Here is a 25333-nt window from a genome sequence, read left to right as displayed (position 1 = left end):
AGTGAGAGATAATAAAGTTGATAAGGGTGTAGAGTGAGCTGCTCGACGTCCCCTACCACTCGACCTCTTGCTAGAAAGAGAGAGATAGATCGAGGAGAGAGACAGAAGTATCGCAGAGGGGTAAGTGGGCGTGGCCGGGGGATAACGTCGAAGCGAGCGATTGGACGGTTCGTGGGGCGGCTTCGTCAAATAAAATCCAATCGTTGCTACCAAAGGAATGCGAATCTCCGAGCTTTTTTCCTGCCTTCTTGGTGTAGGACTTCCACCACCATCATCGGTACCTTCTACTACCCCCATCTCATCTCTTTCTTTCCTTTTCGAAACGCCTTCTCCCTCTTGTCTTCATCTTTTTCTCTTTCTATTTTTCTCAATTGAGGTGGGGGTGAGCACAGCAGCACCGTTTGATGGGAGTATGATTTTATTACGGCATTACCGAGCGAGCCAAACCCCGAATTGCTCGGCTTATAGTCTGTATTATCTCACCTAAGAGCGAAAAGAGTATTTTGGTGGGGGTTATTGAGAGAAAAAGAGACAGAAAGAGGAAGCGACAGAGAGAGAGTGAGAGAAAGAGAGAGAGGGAAAGGGGGATAACGAAGGAAGGAGGCGTCGGAGCCACTACCACCCCTTCTAACTCTCCCTTCTTCCTTTACTCCCGGTCGCGGTAAAGGTAGGTGGGGTGTCTCCGGGAAGAGAGGAAGGGTGGTATTTCGAGTACCAACTATATGCTGCTTTGTGGGCCTTCATTCGAGGGTCGCACGCTCGCACGTTGCGCGCTGCCACACTAACCCCCCTTCTCTGTTCTCAAGCGCACGTCAGTTGACATTCCGCTGCCGAAATCGCATGTTTCTAGCGCGCTCGACATCGCGTTATTCACATATGATCGACTACGCAACGAGTTTTTTCGCGAATTTTAATAGGATAGAGGTGATTGTGTCATCTTACTTTTATATTTTTTTATTTCTCTTGTGAATCCGAGTGAGTGACAAATTTGTCTAATTGTTTTCTACGGGAAAGGGCGTTAAACAAGAGTTAAGTATTGTTATGATTAATTAATCATTCAGAATAGCGGGTTAAAATGTCTCGTTCGATGTCGGGATTCACTTCACGGAGATAAGACGATCATGTTATTTTTTAATGCGAATATGATTCATTGATATTACTAAAAGGAAAAAAAAGAAACAGAAAAAGAGAAAGAGAGAGGAAAGAAAAAGAAAAGAATGTGTGTCCTTCGAACTTGACGTTGTAAAAATGTACGATATCTTTAAGTGGATGGTTTAAGGGGTCTTCGATAATTATTCGAGCCTTGGAAGAAGAAATAAAAAGTACGTAAGAGGAAGGAAAAAGTAAAAGAAAAAAAGGGAGAGAGAGAGAGAGAGAAAGAGAGAGGAGTAAGGGAGCCGGGCTATGTTCCCCTCGTCAGCGGCGATGCTGAAGAATCTGCAGCAAAGTGCAATGACCTCGCCCTTCTTAATGGAGAATCTCCTCCAAAGTAAGGCCTCGTCGGGAACGGACTTGACTAGTCTGACCTTGAACTGGGCTGCTAGTTTGGTAGCACGACAGCGGGAGAGAGAATGCGAGGCTAATCTACGAATCGGTAGAGAGAGATCGTCTCCGACACCACCGAGTGTCAGTCAAGAACACTCGGAACAGCAAAGATTGTCGATGATTGTTGGATCACGAGGAATCGATCGATCCGGGCCAATGATGGATTGCAGGGATCATCAACGAGGCAACAACAACAACAACGGTGTCGGGGGTAGTGGTGGTAGTAGTAGTGCTAGATTGGAACGTCAAATTCAACGGGACGAGAGGATGCAATTCCTTCGGGGCAAGGAACCTCTGGAGAGAGGTCAGAACGCGTACGTCGACGTTGAGAGCGAGAGAGAGTCTCACAATAATGTCGTCGAGCGTCTGTGCGCGATGGAGAGACTCTGCAACGAGAGGATCGAGAATCGATCGAACTCGGCTATGGACTCGTGCAACTCGAATGCCGAAGAGGATCGCGTCTCCACGGAGATGGACGGTGGTCTTCAGGGCGAGAGGGATCGCGAGGATACAGGGATTCTCCCTGGCGAACGTGTACCTTCCTCTCTCCATGCGGACAGACGCTACGACCTTGGATGCAGAAACGTCATGCACACGTCCGACGATATGACGATTCACGGAGAGAGGGAAGCCTCGGTGAGCAGCGAGCGTGGACTCGACAGGATAGGCGAGAGGACGACCGCCTGTTCCTGCGGCGACGAGCAATGCTTGGGACCTGCCTGTAGAACCATACAGGAGAAGGAGAAGCCGCAGCTCAAGTTCAGCGTCAATGCGATACTAGGAGGCAATCACGACAGGAGACCGCATCCTGGTAAATGTTTCCTCTTCGATGTAACTTGACTTGACTTTATAGAAAATGATCATTATATCTTTGTGTTAACTCGAATTACGATAGTTCATCTTCTTCTATCATTTTATCATTTAAAATGATCTTCTCCGAGCACAACGATCCTCGGAAACACGCGTATCTTCTTCTCTTTTTGACAATAAAGAAAAACATTATCTCTGATCGTCGATCGTCGAAGATGAAAGTTTCCTTTCTCTTTGGATAGAATTTAGAGTGTTGAAACAAAGCTAACCACAAATCAGTGTCGCGAGCAGACTTCTGTCGGTGGTCCCTAAATCTCATCCGCACACCCTCAAGACGAGTCGCAGCGTGCGTGCAGGGTGGAGCAGGGCGTCAGCTGGTCGACCACTTACCTTCACCCCAATATTAAGCCCTTACGATTGGTGCCTATAATATTAGACAAGCGGTAGAATCCAATGATGTATTGCCGGCCGCTTTTAACGCCTTACCTTTGCTCCGGACGAACGGATCACTATATTGATAACCTTTGATAATTGTCTGACCATTAAAAGGCTCATATCGCTAATAAGCTTTAAATCGTAATACATGCGAACCTTTTTTCCTGTATGGTTTATAATCGATACCCTAAACGATAAGAATGGAAGTAAAATGTAGAAAAGTTTTGAGATATCGGCATGATGTCATTAATAAATCGTTTAACGTTGTACGTCTTCCGACAGCCAATTCGTTTTCGATCGCCCAAGGTACATACGTGCCTGCGATTACATTATCCGCTTTTCAATTTCTCCCAATCATTCGTGATAAGTATGACGTTATAGAACTGGTAATAATGTTAATGACGCGTATTAATCGTCCGACGGATCTCCGATAGCTGTTAAGTATCATAACGGAATTCTAACGGATTTTTCAACGAACGAGATTGTGTCTTTTTTTTGAAAATCATTTTCCTAGTTAAACAAACAAAACCAGTGTACATAGGAATAATAAGTTTAGTTGTTGGTTGCCTATAGACTCGGCCATCCAATCATTGCGATCCTCGTCCTTTTTTTTTATTCCATTCCATCTGTACCATTCCGTGATTGACACACCGTCGATGAAGTCCACCCGCGACACGATAAACGCACCGGATACAGACGTAGCAGGTACGGCACGCTGCACGAAGCGTCACGATCGGTTGGGAGGGAGGAGGACGGAGAGATTGGGTTAGAGAGAGCGAACGAGCAAACGAGAAAGAGAGAGAGAGAGAGAGAGAAGAATGAGAGGGGGTGTACAAACAGAGATAGGCAGGGGGGTTGAATGTTGCATTTAACATTAGCGAATTGCATGCATGCGCCGTGAGGACCGCGAGGATGTTCGTGGCTAAATCAGAGAAGGAGGATGAGGAGGTGGAGAAGGAGGAGGAGGAGGAGGGGGAGGAGGTAGAGGGAGAGGAAAAGGGAGTGAGGTGGAACTCGATACGGAGGGTGGGATTTCATGCATTTGTCGGGATATAGTGGATGCATTGACCGTGCCACGTGCATGTGTTACATCCCTTCTCCTCTCCTCTCGCTCCACTTCCACCTCCAGCTTTACCTGCCCTCCACTTCCCTTCTATCCCTTTCTCCGCTGATCTCTCCTCGTTCGCCCGCCATGGTAACCACCCCCCCGTGAAGTCGGACCCACCGGTTACCCCCTTGCACCCTAGCCAACCAATTGTACGTCATGTCGAAACGTAGTGAAATAATTGCGCGAAAAAGTGATTGGCAACAAACTCGAAATTCATCGACGAAACGAGTGCGTGCCGGGGGTACACGCGTCGTCGAATGGCCGGATGGGTGGTGGCCGCTCGCCCGGTGGGACGTTACGATAGAAGAGGACGGTTAGAGGGCGGAGGAGAGGAGATGGAGGAGTGACGAGAGACCGACGTTGAATTTCGAATACCATTTTCACCGGTCGTTTGACGATTTACCTATCCTTTCTCTGTCACTCTTACTACTTTGCTTCCCCCCCCCTCTCTCACTCTTTTTATTTCTCTCACTCCTATTCTCGATTCGCTCTTTATCCTTCTGTCTGTTCATGTTTTTGCTACATACAGCGATTATTGATATTTTCCGATATCGAATGTGTCGACGTGACGGGATTCGTTATAAATCGCGATAGAGAGAGAACACGGAGGCTCGCTAGAGATATATGTATTTTCTCTTTGCTTTGTTTCCTTTCTTTTTCCCCCCTCCCTCTCTCTCTCTCTCTCTCTCTCCCTATTTAGTTTGTTTTATGTGACTGATGGCTATGCGATGAGACTGTCTATAAGATTTTTTTTTTAATTAAATACAGGTGCACGCGAGATAGAAAGGTTGTGTTTCGGTTAAGTACGTGAAAGAGCTGAAAAACGAATAGAAAAAGAACGAGAGAGAAAGAGAGAGAGAGAATGATAGAAACACACGAGAAAAAGAGATCACGAAATCTCCGTCATCTCTTGATCATCATCCCTCGCTTTAAATTCATGTGACCCTTAAAGAATTCGTTAGACAAACAAAATGTTCTTGCACGGACGATTAATCGAGAGGATGTTCGATAACCGTAGCGAGCACGAAATTACGTAGCAGGAAATCAGTTAGTTAACCATGCGCGTAAAACAAACAGAGATCACATTAAAACGGCCCATGTTGAATACATTTCATAGATCCCTACCTCTTGCATATATCCCAATGTGCACATGTGTGTCTCTTTTTTTTTCTTTTTTTTGTGTTGCTTCCTATTCACAGTGAAAACCTGCAGTGGTATCTAGTTAATAATGCATCAAAAACCTTAATCCCTTAAAATAACCACCGATATGTTATATCCCGTATGCGGTAGGTGGAGATAGAGAGGTACAAACAGAGATAGAAATATATATATGAAACGGGGGCAAATAAAAAAAGGAAGAAAAGGAGGGTTCTTAAGCCTCCCGTATATAAAGAGGGGATATTACAACTGTAACAACACGCGCGAGTCGTTTCGGAGTTTCTGGACTGTACGAACTAGAGTTTTAATCTCACGACGAATAAGCAGAAAGAGAGCAACAGAGAGAGAGAGAGAGAGAGAGAAAGGTGGATGGTTGTAAGGGGTGGAAAAGTAGGCCTTGATGTGAAGACCATCTCGAAGGGGGAGTGGCGGGTTAAAAAAAAGTCTTCCCATTCAGTGTTTCCGTTGGAGGTTAAGCCGTTATTAGTCTGCCGTCAGAACTCGAAGTTGCCGGAAAGCTTCTCTCATTGGCTGGCTACGAAAACAACGATAAAAGGCGATGAGTATTTTATGGGGTCTATAGGCACAATGGACCTTCGTGTATGGGCCATTGTCAAGGTATTGTCTGTTCGAACGCAAGCCAAAGCTTACTCCCTTTCTCTCTCTCTCTCTCTCTTTTTTTCTTCTTCCTATATTTCTTTCTTTTTCTCACCGATCCGCCCTTTTCGATCTCTTTTCGCATCTTTTATAAATCCTAAGCGAGGGCCTATTATTTTATTATTTTCAAACACGTCATTTTTTATTTTCAAACGTCGCGTTTTTTTTTGGGCGTGGTCTTACGAAGCGAACGAAAAAAAGTATAAGTATGATAAAAATCGCAAATTGATAGACCCTTCGAGAAATGAATCGTCTTAGCAATGAATACGATTCGAAAATTGTCTTCTGTTTGTTTCGAAGACAAAAAAAATAGCCATATTTATGTATAATAATTCAAAGCGTGCAACGTTTAAAAAAATATCAACGCTCCGACGGTAGGCTCTTATGGTAGGTAGGTTCCTATGGTAGGTGTAACGGTACGAAGAGAAACGTAGTACTATTTACTTCATCGGAGGTGTTAAAGCGTGCGTCAACAGGAAGTCGGGCTTTGCCCGGAGCCGTCAGGAGGGTTCACTTGGGGGTGTCAGCTCGAATTATGCGTCGCAAGGAATACACCGACTTAGGCGTTCTACCGCAGGATAATCCAGGTTCTCTCGAAACGTTCCGAGGGATCATGTTAAACGTAGCGTAATGCGAATATATCTTTCGTATTTTCTTTGATTTAATCGATTTTTCTCACTCTCTCATTCCCGTGTAACTTTTTAACAGAAAACTTTCAAGGACTACCACCGGAAGCTATACCCGCCTTCCTGCAAAATTTGCAAAATTCGGCAGGATACAACATAGCCAAGCCCATAGCAAGGCCTGCTGCTTATCATCCTTATCACAGGCCAAGTCATCAACCACCTCAGCGTCATTTGCCTCCAAACGCTCATCACACTCTTCAACAATTATTTTACAGAGGCCCTTATTTAACCGGTGAGTCCTAGAGTTGTCGTTTTTTTTCTTTTTTCTTTATCTTTATTTCGTTATGAAATTCATCCGTTTAGAGTGAAACATCGAAATAGAAAAAAGCTCGTGGTTCGCGTCATTTTCAGCTTTGCCGAGTCGAAAAAGTTAATGAACAAACGCGCACATACCGGCGTTAGACGGAAACGCGTTTTCGATGAGCATATAAAAGCGAAACTTCCGCATGCGGTGCAGAGAACGCCGCGCGTATAAACGCGCACGGATACGTGCTGGGGCACGAGTTTATCGAATATCTTGTTATAGGTAGGCTCGTATGGGACATGGAGTGCATATGAAGTGTAGTGAAAGCACTACCATATTATGTACATGCACCGCCACAAGCGAAATGCACGCATGCAACAAGTGCGTGCAAATATCATCGGTGCAGATAATACCATCATGCTCAGCTTGGCAATATCGCGCAGATACGATCTGGAGATTCAATTGGCCGTTCGTTATTAGATGACTTTGATTCAATTGCTATCGGGCACGAGCTTCGATAAACGATCGATAAACTTCTATGCTTATGTCAATGTTTTCTTTGTCTTCCTTCGTGTTCGTTCAATTTCCTTCTAAATTATAACTTAACGAAATGAGATAAATTAAGACCAGGTGTTTATCTGATATCCTTATCTGTCCCCAGTCGCAAATTCTGGTACTGGAACTCATCATCCAGCGGCACCAGGCGGTGGAGCTGCTTTTCCTGGCGCGATTCAAGGTGGTCTAGGTGATTTTGCCGGAACAGGATTAGTCTTTCCTTGGGCGACTAACGCTCGTGGAAAACCACGAAGAGGTATGATGAGGAGAGCAGTTTTCTCGGATCTTCAAAGACGTGGCCTTGAGAAAAGGTTCCAAATACAAAAGTATATCAGTAAACCTGATCGCAAGAAGCTCGCGGAAAAGCTCGGCCTTAAAGATTCGCAGGTAAGACGGAACTTGTTGTTAAGAAAAAAATGTTCTAACAACTCTTCATTATCAAACCGTGATCATTGATTTGAGCATTGAAGGTTATTTCGTTCAAACGAATCGTGCCAGAACGGATATCTATCTGTCCGTTTCATTGACGGTAGTATCACGTACATGCACAAAGAGCGTCGAGTAGATACACGTAGAGTTAGGCACATAATACTCTCTCGGTTTGGGGTTAATCGGGCGATGCCAGTTCATTAGTTGCACACGTATATACCTACCAACACGCACGACCGAGCAACAGCAGAACGAGCGAATGAAAACGAGCGCGAGCGCCCACCCATGCAACACATACGAGTGTTCCAATGTCGGTACCCTGGTGTTACCAGCTTGGTTCGGCTGTGGCGGCGCTAATGAAACTAAACGCTACCCGGAAATAGCGCTGTGAGTTAGTTTCATTTGATTTCATGAGCGTACTTCGCTTAGCCGCTGAGCGTGTGGTCCACGTTTACGTTTACGGATGAGAATTTCTATGGTAATGTGTTCACCATTGTATTAAAGGAGGAAACAAGATGAACCTTTCATCATATAGAACGAATGAAAGAAAATCAAATTTATTCTACCTTCGGTACGTAAGCTTATGAAAATTTATAAAGAAATGAATTGATTTGCCTTTTCGAGTATCTTCAAAGGGATAAAAGAAAAAGAATAAAACCGATGACGTTTGCCAAGGCCGTTTGACGCACCGTGTGCGTAACTGCTGGCCATAAGCTCACCTAAACAAGGACAAGGGAAGCCTCTGCTAGCCGGTAAAGGAGTGAATGGCAACAGAGAGAGAGAGAAAGAGAGAGGTGTGGAAAGAGGGTGACGCGAGGGAATATATCCTCATGTATAATTCACACCTCGAGCGCCATGCCTTTACCCTGATTGGTCGAGAGCCACTCTGCTACTGGTTTTACGAGAAAATCTAAAGATCGCGCATGGACGAGGGCTCACACAGACACGTACATACATACATATACATATTGCATACACGTAGATAAACGAATCTGTCGTTTACTTCCGAGAAAAGTGAATTGGCGTCTTATGATTTTGTTCGAATAAAAGGAGCTCGTAAAACTTTCACCATGCTTACGTGTCGATAATCTCATTTTTGTTAATATCTAAAATGATCTATTTAGACGCGTGAAAAATAAGGACTAGTGGTATGTTTTTTTAAAGAATTCGTATGTTCCTTTAAAAATTTGTCATAAATCATTTAAATTAGGCTTTTGTTTAACGCTGTTAATATGTTACTTGTTATTGAAAATTTGTATTTTTCTCTACAATTTTTTGAGATAATTTACAATTAGATTTTGAAAACGTACCTATGTATTAGATATAAATATTACGAAAATTATTTCTTTACGCAAAGTACTCTTGATAAAGATCAAAATGGTCGGAAATATAAAATACGTATACAATTCCGAAACAGAAGAAATTGATAGCGATGAAGACAACGAAGTAAATCTCAAAATTAATGCGAATTTAATTTTTAAATTCAGGAATTACCTTATTTTATTATATTAGCAGTTTACAGACCAAAGCTTCCAGTTTTAAAAAGTTTTCAAATTTTAATGCTAAAACAATTCATTGACGCTTATACTTTCATATTGGTAATAAATTAAAAATAACAAAATTTAGTCTGATTAGTTGAACGATAAATGATAATACAATGTAGGCAATTTTATCAATTTTTTCTACTTTTTGTTTTGCAAAATTAGTCGATTTGATTAATAAGTGTGACACATATAACGCGTTGTATGAAAAAATAGTCGAAATATCTTTGATGCGTTATAAAAAAAATTCGCGTTATTATTTATTTTTTCACCATACTTTATTTTCCTTTACTGATTTTGAAGACGAATAATCAAAGAAATAGTATTGAATTTGAAATTAGATCATCCTAGGTAAAGTTTTTATCAAGTTGTCGCGCCTTCTAACGCACATGGTCCGTGAATCTATTCTTTGGTTTTAATTAAGGACGTGCGGTCTACGGACGGCACGATAATAATAAAGCTTTTTATAGGGGGATTCCGAGGAAAGAAGAGTGGAAGGGAAGGGGGTGGATCTGTGGGTGGTAGTGGTGGTTAGGCTAGAATCCGCACTTTGTGATAGTCGAAGAGGATGGGGCGGAGCAGATGAGAAGCCGAGGTGCCGTTTCACTCGGCAGCTTTCTCGAGCTTTCACTACAGTTTATGACGAGGGTGGGTTTAAGAGAAACGCCGAGGGTTAAAGGGGGATAACTAAAGTAATTAGTGATGGCGAGTGAACCTACCCGCCATGCTTCGTTATATATATAGACGCTGATCGTCGAATAACTTGGACATCCTCTTCGAGATCACTACGATCTTCTCCTTGTGAAGGAAATTATGCGCACGGTGGGTTTGTCAGGTCAATAAATACATTAAAAATTGAACATATTTCTACGTTTAATAAATTAATTACATTTATCTAATGTTTTATATTTGTTCATATAGTCATTTATTATTATATTATAATCGTAAACATTTCATTGCGAATCTTTTTTGAATTCGAGTTAAAATGATACGAGTTTTTAATGTAAAAATTAAACATCGGATAAGTTAACTTTTGCATTAGATTATTTTTTCTTTTTTTTTTTTTATTTTCTCTTCAATATTTTTAAAGTTGGTTGGTCTCAAGTATTCTTGTCTCGCACAATTTCTTGTCAAAATTGTTCGCGTCGCCCGTGGGTAAGGATCATCAACGCGTCAGTCTTAAATTATCTGGAATTAAGACGAGTCCGAGCACTTTTGTGCCCGAGACATTTTCGCCGTCGGACGGGCGGAAGCTTAAGAAAAAATTGGAGAAAGCCCTGGAGGCTTGTTATCTTTTTCATAATCAAAACCGACGGGACGGGAGTTTCCCTTCTTACAACTTGGCAGGGCTGTCAGAGTCACGCTGAGCTCTTAATTCGCGATAGGAGAGAACGATTTTACTTGTCCTCCTACCGTTTCATTCCTTTCGTTAACCTCGCATTGCACCAGATTCTTGCCTTTTCTTTTAAACAATAATAATCGAATATTCTTTTTTTAAGATAGTTTATTTTGCAAATGGGACGATATTTTGGGGCCGATAATGTCATTAAATATTTCGATTTCTTAGCCCAAATATGGAAAGTTTTCATTCGCTAAGCATTCGAACATTTCAACCAAAACCATCTTTAAACATCATTATCTGCAAAATTGCAATGTTCGAGTATCACGCGAATTAAAAATAACAATCTATTTTCCCCGATACCGACAACCATTTTAATTTGAAATATAAAATCGCTTCATTTTTTCTCTGCAACGAAAATTGATTTTTGTTTTTCTTTTTCAATCGAAGTCAATCGATTGATCGATCCTTTGTCGAAATCCCTTTTTTGCAGAACAAAGTCACTTTTCTCTCTGTCTCTCTTCCTATTTGGAATTTATCTAATTCAACGTCGCTAATGACTCCGCGAAGCTCGGAGTAACTTGTGTACTCGATTCAATCTCTGTTCACAGAACGAACAGCTTGCCTTTTCCCACGAAACTGACACTGACACGTTAGATAGATCGACCATTAGGTTTGCATTTCAGTAGGATATAGAGTTTCCAGGATTTCATCGGTCAAATCAATTTGTAGCCATTAGAACTGAACGGAGATTGCCTTTTACAAAAGATGCTTCTCTGCCAAACGATTCGGTATTTACAGAGCATCAAACTCGACTTATATCTCCTTTCATTCTCATTCTTTTCGAAAATAATAATAATAAAAGAGTCATTTCATCGGTAAAGAAAACGAACCCGATGATTATTGAATGTTCCCATTAATTTTTGAAAAGCTTTGCCAAAAGAAATGAAGAAACGCATTAGATGGGTACTTTGGTATATTATCTCTCTTTCTCTCTCTCTCTTTCTCTTTCTACTTTTCTTTTTCTTTCTCTATCTTTTTCTCTTTCTTTCTCTGACGGTTCGAGTCGCGTAAACCGGCATGAAAGTTCGTTATAACGTAACCCGCTGTTTTAACTTCCCTTACAATCTGCCATGGATATTAAAAACAAAGGCTGCCTCTTGCAGGGCATAACATGAATATAACGTTGCGCAATATCTTACGGCTTAGCCCATGGACCTTCATGCATTATGGATTTTACTTTGAGAACGCGACGCTATCCCGAAGGTAGAGGAGCTAAGAAACCATGAATATACAATACTCTGGTATGCATATAGATTTCTCCTTCGTGAATCAACTTTAATCACTTCTACAAGATAAAAAGAGAGAGAGAGGGAGGAAGAAAGAGAAAGACGAAGAGAACCCGCACGAGTTTCGACTTTTCTTCGTCGAAGGGTAAAACTAAAATTAAAGGTTTCCCATCCATGACTCTGTCAAATTAGGTGTTATATTTTTTTCAAATTTCTTCATTTTTCTTAATCAAAATTGACGCGTGAAAAGAAATATTCCTCTGGCAAAGATTAACACGCGGATAGGTGGAAAAATTCAACAACAAGAGGAACCCTTTCCCCTCAAAAAAAAAACAAAACAAAAAGAAAACGTCCGCAACGGGTAAATATCGCTTTTGGACTCGTCACATATTTCTCCTGGTAAATATCACTTCCGATTTGTGCCAGGTCGTAGTCATTCTCACAGCTGTACCCGCGTTATACGACCAGCACGCAGACGGATTGTAAATTCGCAAATTGTGTCCCAAGCGTGAAGGCAACCGGCAGGCACCCCTCGAGCGTACGTACACCCACCACCGCGAACGGAAACCAACGTCGATTCTCGAAATACGTCCTCTACTTTCGTTCAAGCCGCGAGATCGTATCCATAAAACTCGATGGGTGTATAACGATAAACATGGAAAGTTTCTTTTTCATTCGACAAATTCGACGTACACGTTTTCGATCGAATACTAAGCGCGAATCTGGCGTTATTTACAATATTATTTCTTAAAATTTAAAAATAATTCTTATATATTATTTTTTACTCTTTTTTTTTTATATATTAATTTATTCCGAATTTAATCGAATAAATTTAGTTTTTACTTCTGCGATAATTAATTTTATCGATAGGGTCAAATTGATTCGATTTCTCAAATGATTCCTCGTGTGTCTCGTATCTCGATAATAAATTCGCACGAAAATTCATTTCTCTCTCTCTCTCTCTCTCTCTTTTTTTTTCTCTCTTGATTAACAGACGACTTCCTTTCCATACATCAGAACCGATAGTCAGCTGACTTCACCCGCAGAATTTCTTCACGGCGCGGTGCGGTGAGGTGCGGCGGCAGCTTTGCACGATACTTTTTACGTTTGATCTCACTCACCCCGTTCCCTCTCGTCTCGAAAGGGAGATCCCTATTCTAGACGGTACTCTTTCTCTCTTTCTAACTCATTCTTCTATATTCTCATCTATCTCTATCTCTTTCTCTTCTATAGGAACATCGTGAAGTGCGGGAGGAAAACGGTATCTCAACGGAGAAAGAAAGAGAGAGAAAGAGAGAGAGAGGAATAGAGAGGGTGAGTGTCGAGGGGTAGTTCTGAGGCCGACGTCATAATCGATCGTCTTTTATTAAACTGCACCAGATGGCGCCACTACCGCACTAGCACTGCGTGGATGGTACGAGAGAGAGAAAGAGAGAGAGAGAGAGAGAGAAAGAGAAAGACGGCCAAAGAGAACGAACGCAGAGTCGTATAGAGGACGAAGAGGGTTGGCGGAAGTTAAGGGCGGTCGGCTAGGCACGAGAGGGGAGAGTTTAACGGAGGAGGATTTCCAACTGGGGGTCGAACCGTTCTCTCACCTCTCCCACACCCTTCTTTTCTCTTTCTCTCGCTCGTTTTCTGTCTCTCTCACTCTCTCATTCTTCCGTTTCACTTGGAAGGTGGTGAGGGTGGCTGCAGCCAATCGTTTAACGATTACCCACTCGCTCACTCTATATAACGCGTTTCGGGTGTCGTCGTTATTCCTGATCTTATCGCACAGTGATATGGCGATCTCGATCCTGATCCTGATCCTTCTTTTTCTCTCTTTCTTTCTTACTCTCTTTCTCTCATCCTCGCATACACATTTATAGGTATATAAGTAGACCGCTTAGAAGAGAAGCTACATATTTTTAATCTTTCAAAAAAGTGCAGAGTTAGGAGTTATACCTAAGTTAGCTCGTAAAAATCTGACTTTTTATTTAAAGAATTCAAAAGGATATATATTACTTTACTTACTATTTCTCCTTCCTTCCTTCCTTCTTTACTCTATCCATGAGATTATTTTCGAATGTTCGTTGATCTTTTTTTCTCTCTTTTTACCCCTTTTTTTCTTTTTTTCTTTCATTTTCTCTTTTTTTATAATATGATGGTTTTCAAAAGTTATCTCGCATTCGTTTCCATATAACCAAGCTCGTTTTTCCATCCAGCTAACTCTTTACCGTTTAACTTTTTATTCGGATGCTCGCGAAGCTTCTCGTTTACCAGTTGGTATTTCATTCGGTTATATTACTCGTTACATGAAAGAGAAACGACGAGTAATCGTTTAACGATTATACTCCCTGTACAGTGGCAGTAGTAATTCAAAGCGTTTTGAATATCGCTGTTAAGCTCGTTTCAACTATTCAAACGCTGTTATATGTACCTATATATATATATATGTCTGTGTGTTATCAATAAATAATATCACGAGAATAATCGATTATTGAACTAATTTGTAAGAAGTTGGTCTCGAGAATGAGAGTGAATCTTCAGAAATAGAAGAGTAGGAGGGAGGATGATCACTTTCGAAGTTGAAATACGATTGCTCACTCGCGAGATGAGAATACTGCCTGAGATCACTCGAGAATCGAGATATAGGGGATCGTTTCAGCAGATAATACGCAAGAAGGTATTATACTGTACTCGTCGCCAAGTGGATACGAAATGATCAAAATACTTGTATAGATAAATCATTTATATCTTTATATACACTTATCGGCCGAAACTTTGGCTACGCTTAATGCATTTGCATTAAATACTTTTTTACAAGTTATAGAGTCTCTCTTTTTTTTAACATTCTCTTATTTTTGCATGTGTTTTATATGACTTAATAACAGTTATCGAAAATTATCAGATCCTTGAAATTGTAAATAATAAGCTTTCACAGACAAAAGTGTGCTGTTGATTTCAGATGTTGTATTGGATAAATACGAGAAGGTGTTCGTAGAAAAATGATTCGAACCCGTAAAAGGGAGAATAAAAAGACAATATATTTCTGTATTTCTACAGATAGGAAAAAAATAATGCATTTGGAGATCATAATTTGCAATAATTTCAAGATATTTCTTGTACGAGTACGTGTACCCAAATTTTTGGTCAATTGTGTAAACGTGTATATGGATACGTGTAGTTACTGATATTTTTAGTTTATCGAAATTTGCTAAACGCGATCCCATCGATGTTCACAATGTCCTCGTTTTAGATCGATTACCTCAAGGTCGACATGAAATTAAGGTCGAGTGACATACAAACTGAACGATGAGATCACCGAACAACGAGCAATTCAACTTTACCCAAAAGCGCAGGCTTTCTTTCTTTCTTTCTCTCTCACTCTTTCTTTTTCGTTATCATTCTTGCTCTCGCTTTCTAGCGGGCGTAGGCGCTTTGTTACTTCTGTTAGTTTCCGTCCTGCCTGCCGTTGACGGGACAATCAATCACTGCCGTTTCCCGATAAACGTAAAACGAAAAGAAGGAGGGAGAGCCAGAAAGCAAGGCTTCCTTTTACAGAGTACGGCGACTTTCGTTAAATAAAAAAGTGTACAAGAGAAAAACAGTAAATAAGAAAAGAAAGAGATAGATAAAAAGAGAAATACAAGAAAATAGAAGGGGAAAGACAGAAGGAGTGTGACGTGAACGAAAATATAAAACACAGGTAAAGGGGAAAACAAAATTCAACCCGAACTTTTTGGTCGTTTCCAAAAATAAAATTTCTCTTCTGACATTAACCAAACCTTTAAAAGATCAGCATAACGTCTCGGTGAATTTTCCCGAGACAAATACGGTCGGCTTACAGCTCATTTCCGGACTTTACTAGCAGATTGTTTCTCTTTTGTCGTAACGCGTTCATTGTACATACATATACTTACATATACTTGTAAATACATATATATATACTACACCACGGTGGTCATCGTCGGCGAGTTAAAGGAAAATTCAACGCTTACGCGTTAAGGGTTATGACGCGAGCCCTTTACGTATGTACCTGTTACCAGTACCCCTTCTATAACATTTCTCTCTCTCCCTCTCTCTTTCTCTCTTTCTCTTTCTCTTTCTCTTTTGCATGGCAGAGGTCAGAGTCGGGCTAGTACACGACTCCGTGTGAGTACACCCTAAGGCCAAAGAGAATATTAGCACGTCAGGTTGTTAGGGTTTCGCAATCGTGTCAGATGCACACGTTCGGTTAATGTCAAAAGGAAATTTGGAAAATCATTGGTTATATATACGGTCATCGAAAAACTTTGAAATTTTCGATATAATCTCTTTTTGATCTTTTTATTTATTTATTTTTTCTTTTAACTTGTTATTTTCATACTAACGAGGATGTCAATCTCGCAATTATTGTGGAAACGATCTCGAATATAAAATATCGTTATATTATTTTTAATCTAATAATTATTCTCTAATATTTTCTTATTATGTCAAAGAAACATAACAAAAGCGACTAGATTGTAATTATAAAATATATAATTACTAGCTCGCAATATCACCGAATTAAATATAAACATCAAGTAAAACGGGTATTATAGTTTTACTAACGAATTTCATACGAGTATATCCTAAACGCGGTGGAAAATATAAAAGCGTTGGCACGTCGAGCGGCATAATTCAACGATTAATCCTCTATCTCGATATTTCCATAAATATCGATCGCAGAATCCTCAATGAAGGTTGGATGTTGTGCCTTTTTGTTTCGTTTAAATTGAACCCTTTATCTTTCGTAATATAAATCGTTATATGCATGTTAAATATAATCAAACCCTTTTATCGTTTCGAAATTTCTATTACATACATCTATAAAGAAAATAACGATTACCGTAACAAAAGTACAATAATATATTAAATATTTTCAAAGTTAGAGAAGATAGCATCTGACGTCTAATGAAAATTAAATCTTTTATCTAATTTACGTAATATTAATAAAAAGTAAAATAATAAAATTTAATAATAAGATAATTAAAATATTTTCTAAAAATCTCCCTATATTTATTTTATTATATAAATATTATAAAGACATACTTAAAATAATTATATGATTTTAATATAATAATATAATAGTTATTTAAACGTAATGAAAAGAGACAAGTAATATAAATTATCAATATCAAATCTAGAAATAAATTAGAAATAGTCGTAATTAGTCTCATGGCCGATATCTGACGCATGCACGTATATTGTGAACGATGTTTACGTTAACGTTGCTCGTATGAGCGGAGCCTAAAAGCTGGAGTATATTAGCACGTCATATCATTCGCGTCCGAAAGTGTCAAGTGCATACGCGCGGCCTTGCGTGAAAATTCCCAATGTTTTAAACAATAACCAACTGCACACTGATTATGCGTTAAATTGCCGGTCGCGAGCGTACGATCACTGGGAACTTTCGAAAAACGTCCGTTCGCCTATTCGCGAGCGAATTTAATGCTCGCTCTGGAACGGATTACGAGCAATTAATGGACTCGCTATCGTTCCGCGAGCTTTGCTTTCCATCGTCAAATAACGATTTTATGTCTTACAATTTCATCATTAACTTCTCTATAATAACTCCTACATTTATACTATTTTATGTTTTTGTCATGAAATTAATTATTCATTTATATTTTAAACTGTTCACATTTATCTACTGATATAATTGTAATAAAACGTAATATTAATTTCACATTCAATTTGTTTTCTTTTCTAATTCTTTTTTAGATTTCCACAACGTTTCGCATTAAAGTTTTAATAGGTCGCAAAATGATAGTTAATACTTAATTACAAAGCAAGGAAGATGATTAATTTGTAAGAAATTTCTAAACAGTTTTATCCAGTGTATCTTTAAAATAAGTAATTAGTATACAAAATTTTAAAAACATTAGGACTGGGATACCATTAAAAACCTATGTGTTAGATTTCATAACAAAAGGTTTGAGAAATGCATCAGATGCATGTATTAGATTTTAGAACAATCCTATCTTTCCTCTCTTTCTCTCTTTCTCTATTTCTTTCTTTCTTTTTTTCTGTGAGGGTGTCAAGCGCACACCTCGACCACCGAATGAAAATTCGAAAAGCAGTTTAGGTAAATCAATCCTGCCGCGGGGTCAACGATTTTACGTGGCACACGGCTCAAGGCAGAACGCGTATAATAAAGTGGCGGATGGGATTGAGCGGTGGCACGAAGGGTACCCGCTAGGTAACGGGGGATGAGAGGGTGGTGGTGGTCTGAGAGACGAAGGGAGAGGGTGTATGCCAGAGAAGGTTCGTGAACTGGGGGGAGGGGGAAGGGGAAGGCTTGAATTTCAGGTCTCGTGTGCGTTTGACGTTGGCCCGTTGAACGGTTCCGTAATGCATGGTCTTTAGCGTACGAAAATAAGGGTGACTCCTCTCTTCTTATTTCCACTTCATCTTCTTTCTTCCTCCTTCATCTCTCCGTTAACGCAGATATACTTACTTATATATATATACACACACACACACAGATATAGAGAATTTATTCTACTTCTTTCTGCGTTCCAATTCTCCCCCGTTCGTTCGATGTCTTTATCGACGAGAGGAGAGCTTTAGGAGAATAAAAAAACAGAGGAGGATTTAAATCGATGATAGGAAAGAGGAGAGAGAGAGAGAGAGAGAGAGAGAGAGAAAGCTCGGTCATCCGTGCGAACACCCTTCGCGCTTTATTGAAAAGTCCGGCCGAAAAGAGGCGGTCCTTGTTTGTGTGGGACGAATGAATTTTAATATCGTTCGACGTCACGCATTATTAATATCACCGAGAGATACCTACCTACTTTATTTTCTTGCTAAGGCTTTCTCTCTTTCTCTTCTATCTCTTTATCTTCTTTAAAGCAATTGACATTAATGAGAATTCAGTTTTATTAATCGTTTCAGGTGAAAATCTGGTTTCAAAATCGACGAATGAAATGGCGTAATAGTAAAGAAAGAGAGCTTTTAGCTACAGGAGGTTCTCGCGAACAAACTTTGCCAAACAAGAACAATCCCAATCCAGATTTGAGTGATGCCGATGGCGACAGACCAAGGATGGACCTAAGCGACGTGAGTCCTTTGACGAGTCCTCAGAGACCGGAAGAACAAACTGAAAATGAAGAGGACGAGGAAATCAACGTCACGTGATAAGACTCCGACGAAGGATTTATTATCGGTTGAAACGTTAAAACGAACTAAGGGAACGTGGAGAATCTGAATTTTTTACTTCAATTGTCTCAATCGTAAGAAATTTGAACGAAGCAACTGACTCTTTCTTTTATACCTTTTTTTTCTGCCTCAACGTTTAAAATTAACAAATTTTTTAGGGGATTAATACGGCTTGTGAAAACTGTTAACAATTTTTGAAAAACAGTATCCTTTTTTAACATTACGCGTTAAACGCGTATATTGTAAAACCGGTTAAATGTCGATCTTTTTAATGTACGAGTTTGTAAATAGCTACGTATTTATTAAAAGTAATCAAAATGTTCTTTTCGGTATCTATTGTTCTGTTTTTTTATTTTTTCATTTTTTATCAGGTACTATACGTTAAGCAGATTTAAAAATAGAATTTAAAGGATCAACATTTTACTGAACGTTGAGTATAGAGTGAAAAGAAGATTCTTATTTATCGCTTAATCGTACCTCAAAATCCATCGTCGGAAGTTAATCGAGCTTTGAATGGCTCGAAAAAAATGTATCATATTGTAATTAGTTAATTAATGTAACTTTGCGAAATATTCTATTAACATATAAGGTTGTAATAGATGTAACATTAACGATTCCTAAGATATGTAACTACGTTTCGGTCACGGCGATTCTTTCCTATTAAAAGGTTAAATTAGAAATTAATTAATTTCGTTGGAAACGACGTGGTCGATTGCTGAATTTAATTATATCGCACAAGAGGTAAAACGAAAAAAAAAACCAAATGTAATTACTCATTGTGATGCATTATAATGTATGTAATATACAAATAAAACTATCTATATCAAGAGATTCTACATTTGTATATCATCGGTTGTATTACAAGAGAACATGAACATTGATCGTCGTTGTTTTTGATTTCCTTTTAAATGCAATATTAAAAAAAAGATTTATATTTAATAACGATAATATTTTGGTTTAATCTATTTATTTTCAATTCTATAAAATAAATTTTCAAAAGCACGATAGAAAAAAAATAATAATATAATATATTAAATTTGTATACGATGTTCTCATTGATTGATATCAAAGTAGACTCAAGATCATCTGAGATATTCTATGTATCTATGAAGATAAATTATCGACAGAATAAAATCGTGTTGATAATACAGAAAACTGTTGTAAGAAAAAGTAAGGATAACAGTTAACTTTTTCAAAGTTCATTATATATATATATTAAATTATTCATGAATTATAAAAAAACAATTTACTCTCCCATAATGTTTAATTAAATTAAAAAAAAATGAAAAGTCGTGAATTTCCGTACGCAGCGATCTTCAGATAATGACATCTGAACAATTAATATTAATAGCGATGAATTAATATGACACTTTGATATAACGTAAGTACTATCGAGCTCATTGGCTGCGTTTTTTTTAAATTATATTTTTTTATTATTATCTTATATTTAAAAAATATAAATGATAATATACACAATTTTTAGATATAAAATTTTATTTTTTATCAAATAGTGGCGCTACAATCTTCTTCAATTATTTCTTTACTATGTCGGTAACATAGAACGTGATTTAATGAACGAAGCCAAAAACAACGAGGAGTCATAGAAATGTGTTGAGTTGTAACGGCCGTCCCTATACTCCGTTTCAGCATCATGGCACTTGAAGAAAATAAAAATAAATATTCTAACATAGAACATGTACGTACGAATATGCTTTGGATGGATATAAAGATTGTTGATCCTGAAATGGAAACTTTAATGAAACAAATTAATGAGGAGCAAATAAAATTAAAGGAAGCACTGCGTGAGAAACTATGTTTAATAAGATATGATACTGATTTTGTACAGAAAGAAAATGAACAATTAAAAGAATGGTTAAGGTTCAAAGGAATACAATTTGAGGAAAAGAAGGATCATTCAAGAATTGATTCACCACATGAAATTTTTATAAAGGAGGAACCAACAGATAACGTAACAAATGAGAATGAACACCACGAAGAGAAGCTTAATGTTCAAACTTCAACAAAATTTAGTCATATAGAGAAAAGCAATAATAAGTCAGTGCAAGGGACAACGGATACCAAAGAAGAAACTAATAGATTGAAGAGATGCTACATAAAGCTAAATGAAAAGGAGAGTAAAGATTATAAAGAAAGTAAAAATGGCACTTTGAAGAAAGATAGTCAAAATATGGATACAAAGGTTGATGTTTGCGATGTTAATAATCAAAATAAAAATGAAGATTCTGCTATCGCAAAAAGAACACGCAAAAGTACACAAGTAAACGTATCTGTTGAAAATATTTGGTTGAGCGAAAAGAAACCGAAGCATGGTATGGAAAGACGCAGACTTGTTAAAAATTATAAAACGACTAATAAAAGGAAAAAGAATACCAAAAGGAAGATAGAAGGAGTACAAAATAAAGAAGATATTGATATTGTGGATCAACCTTAAGGATTTTACTCTAATAAAGTTCTATAATAGAGTAATTTATAACACAAAAATACAGTTACATTACATATTTTAATGTAAGATTTATTTAAAGATGTATCTTATAATTATTTCTTATATACTATTTTATCTTGCTCTAACATAAAATTACAATTATGGCAATGTATTTAAAATAAAAATAATCTCTTTGTTTTTTATGTTTTAGGTAATAATTTATTATTCTGACCAATGAAGATGTTTGGATTAATACATGTATTCAAAGTATTAAATGCAGGGCATACAATGAAGATATTTACTTTTGGTACATGCACTTTTTGTATGGTCAAATCTAATATTGCATATAAATGTTAAATCTGTACAAATAGATAACTTAAATGCTATTGATAGTTGACACGAATTATATAAATTTTATTAAATAATGACACATCAAAAATTTATTGAATACAGTTGCTCAGGGCAGTAGATTTCATAAATGTGATGTAATTACATCAGGTACAAATTTAATGTGAAATATGAACCTGAGATATATCAAATTTAATTGTAAAGCATAGGAATAAAATGTTTTTAACATATATTCTAAACGAATATTCGCTTTAATATATATAAAACAAATTTAATATATATAATTTATAAAGATCGTTTAATATACTAAAATATTGTACACAGGTATATTTTGTCTCTCTTTCCTGAATTCATGTTTGCAGTAATCAGAAAACGTATGTATTTGTAACTATTTGTATTCAAGTCATTATCATAAAAACATTACATTTTTCTTTAGATGATATTAATAACATATTTATCTCATGTAGCCGGATGAAGCTTACAATTAGTATAGTTTTGATTAAAATAATTATGTATAGATATTTACAGAAAGGGAGAAATTTTTAACACATGAATATATCTGCCCAATTAAAAAATCTCTTTGTCTAAGCTATGTTATAGATATAATATTAGTTTTGTCGTTTGTGTAGAAGATGACTTATTAATAAATATAATAAAAGTTATGAGAGAGAGAGAGAGTGAAATTTTTTATATGAAATTACTTGTTTCTTTTTTTTTTTTTTTACAATTAATGTCTTATATCCGTTTTATAGCATATGGCAATTTATTATAAACGAATTTGATTATTATTACCAATTTTCACTGTGATTTATACAATTTCTTGATCTCTTCTAGTTTCTCCTTGCTTGCAGCAATAGATTGTGTTTTTTGATGTGACAAACTGCTGTTATCGCTGGTATTTAAAGAAATTTCCTCGGTGGAAATTTGTTTCAATGGCACTTCACTCTTGGAGGACTTCGACATTTCTTTACTCCACTTCATCAACCAATCGCTGGAGGTATCCTAGAATATGCAGAATTTAATTATAGAGTAATTGTAAAAACAAAAAGATATTAGAAAAAAGTAATGTTAATATTTGCACGAAATTAAATAATTGCACCAATTTTAATTGAAGCAACGTTTCTTTAGATTTACGTAATAAATAATGTTTACATTTTCAGCTTATATTTAATTAATTACACAGAAGGAAAAAAAAATAAAATTGCATCACTTTCGTTAATCCTTAAGGAGTATCGAAATTTTCTTCACTTCTCTTAAAAATTATTTACATTTTTAGTATCTTCTTTTTCAACTATCCTCGTTTTTTCCTCAAGTTTTTTAAGCTTTTCTAATTCTTCATGTATCCTACGTTCAGTTTGATATTTTGCGATAGCCTGTGCCAAAGGGCCTAATTCTCCCTTCATCGCAGCCATGTACATCGCCTGTTAAAAAAAAAAAGAAAACACCATATGTAATTAAAAAATTTTATTTAAAAATTTTATGGTATTATTTAATCATTTTTGTCGGTAATTATGAAAATGGATTGTAAGTGAATTTATATAATTTATTTGATATTATATAATTATTAATATTATATATAAATCGCAAAATCAATTTTTTTTAACTTGTAATCATCGGCATATTTATTAAAATATTTCTTACGTCTCTTCGTTTTTTGGAATCGTTGGTACCAATCGGATCAGTATCAGTTTGAGGTCCCAATTCAAGAAGAACTTGAAAATCAGCATGTTCACCAAGCCGGAAACCAATGCCTAGTCTCGAGTCCGTTCCTTGTCATTAGAAATAAAGTAGTAACATTAGATATAAATTAGCGAGGATACGTAATAACAGATTAGAAATTGTATATTCTTGTCTTTGACATATGATTAGAATTACGTGTAGTAGGTGAAAGTATTGGTTCAATTCACGATAGAATATGAAATTAACGGACATGTTTCCGTATTTATTTACCTTTCTTTATCGGTGGTATGTTAGAATAAATTAGCGAAAGTATCGTAGGAAGTTCTTCCGGTATAATCAGACTCGTTGCATCTGAAAAGATTTTCACTTGTGGAGTTCCATAAATGGTTCAAAACGTAAGGTGGATACTTGTTGAGATTAAAAAAGAAAGAGAGAAAGAGGGATACACTTTACTTTAAGAGTTGTTACTCTAGTCTTACGTTACACTATTCACTATCGTTACATCACACAGAATAGAAATTACAAGCGTTGATCTTATCACCTTTCAACTGGTGCCGCGAAAGAAGAATTAATGAAAATAATGATACACAGAAACGATTTGTAATTCTTTGATCTTTCTGTATGATTTAATTCATTGATTTCATAAGCTTCTTTTTTCTATCTTTTTTGTTTTTTAAATAATTACGAGATAAGTTATTCAAAAGAGAAAATAGTGCACATTGGTATGCTTTGATGGTTGTAATTTTTTTTACATTATGATCAAAGCAATAAAGATTTTTTTTTGTATTGCATTTGCAACGAAGCAATAAATAGCACTTACAATTGAATAGAATGATTACAATGCTCAGTCTTATGATCGAGATCTTTGCGAATGTAGCCATCACCTAAAATGTTTGATCTCTTAGATATATTTTTAGGTATTCAATAGATGCATAGTTCCATTTTTCTCGATCACTGAAAATGAAAATTTCAATTATAACGAATATACTTTCCGAAGATTTGTTCTAATGAATGAAAGTTTATTTACAAGTTTGACAATTATTTTGGATCAATAGATAAATATCTTTTATTAATCGTAGATTAACAAGATTTCAATCTAAACTTGCGTAAATCATAAATCAAATCATTGATTGATAAAAAATTTCTATTACTGATATTAGCATATTTCGCAAACTCGAAACGGGTCAAGGTGTTTTAGTAAGATGTAAAAATTAAAAATTTGTAAACGTTCTACTTTAAAAGTACGCATAAATTAACACATTTACGATGTTCACAGAATTTATTCAAATGAAGCAATGGTATTTCTTAACACAGCTTTCACTAAGTAAATGCACTTAAATGACTTTTCCTTTGGATACTTTCTCACTTCGTTAACAAATTAAGTTACATATACATATATTGTATATAAATCTTTGAATGATTGATTTTTCGATCGCACAAGATCTTTTATATTTATTTTGTTGTTTATATAAAATTTAAATAGGACAGATCGATGGAAACAAGCGTTTTAAAGACCACAGAAATGATAATTTGCAAACGAATCATTTTCGTGTTCGAACGTTCATGCAATCTCTAATGATTGAACTTACGTGAAAGTGAAATGTAAAAGCTAGAGAGACCGTAGCACAGCGTACCAGTGTAAACTAAGTTACAGACTGAATCGTTACAGAATGTGCAGGTAAGTTCTTCGACATCGTTAAGTGTCCGGGAAGAAGTTTTAAAGTGAAAGGACGGACGTGGATCGGGGATTGAGGTCAACAACAGAAGAACCACTTGATATTGACGTCTCAAACTCTCTTTCTTCTACATTTGACCCTTCGAAACGGTTGCTATCTATTAGATATTAATTATCTTTTTTTTTTTTAATATATTTATATAATTTTATATATATTATTTATATATCAATCT

At 37.0% G+C, this 25333-nt stretch overlaps 3 protein-coding genes across 3 annotated transcripts; 2 read left to right on the top strand and 1 right to left on the bottom strand.

Moving 5' to 3' along the window:
- The first annotated feature begins 758 nt into the window (after window positions 1-758).
- LOC122519552 lies at window positions 759-19785 on the top strand. The gene is made up of 4 exons (XM_043639080.1): window positions 759-2356; window positions 6422-6631; window positions 7305-7585; window positions 18691-19785. The coding sequence occupies exons 1-4, from the start codon at window positions 1405-1407 to the stop codon at window positions 18931-18933; spliced, it is 1686 nt and encodes a 561-aa protein (XP_043495015.1). The 5' UTR covers window positions 759-1404; the 3' UTR covers window positions 18934-19785.
- A 724-nt stretch (window positions 19786-20509) lies between these two features.
- Window positions 20510-22072, top strand: LOC122519553. Its single transcript, XM_043639081.1, has 2 exons — window positions 20510-21480; window positions 21609-22072. Exon 1 carries the CDS (start codon window positions 20606-20608, stop codon window positions 21404-21406), a length of 801 nt encoding a protein of 266 aa, XP_043495016.1. The 5' UTR covers window positions 20510-20605; the 3' UTR covers window positions 21407-21480; window positions 21609-22072.
- LOC122519554 lies at window positions 22027-25091 on the bottom strand. The gene is made up of 6 exons (XM_043639082.1): window positions 25015-25091; window positions 24246-24379; window positions 23696-23776; window positions 23387-23514; window positions 23014-23166; window positions 22027-22747 (listed from the first exon to the last, which is right to left on the bottom strand). The coding sequence occupies exons 2-6, from the start codon at window positions 24304-24306 to the stop codon at window positions 22544-22546; spliced, it is 627 nt and encodes a 208-aa protein (XP_043495017.1). The 5' UTR covers window positions 24307-24379; window positions 25015-25091; the 3' UTR covers window positions 22027-22543.
- Between the last annotated feature and the right edge of the window lie 242 nt (window positions 25092-25333).

Source organism: Polistes fuscatus, unplaced genomic scaffold (genome assembly GCF_010416935.1).
Source record: "Polistes fuscatus isolate 324 unplaced genomic scaffold, CU_Pfus_HIC Scaffold3, whole genome shotgun sequence".
Classification (NCBI taxonomy): Eukaryota; Metazoa; Arthropoda; class Insecta; order Hymenoptera; family Vespidae; genus Polistes; species Polistes fuscatus.
The sequence above is the reverse complement of the archived record's forward strand: the minus strand, read 5'-3'. Positions and strand labels throughout refer to the sequence as shown.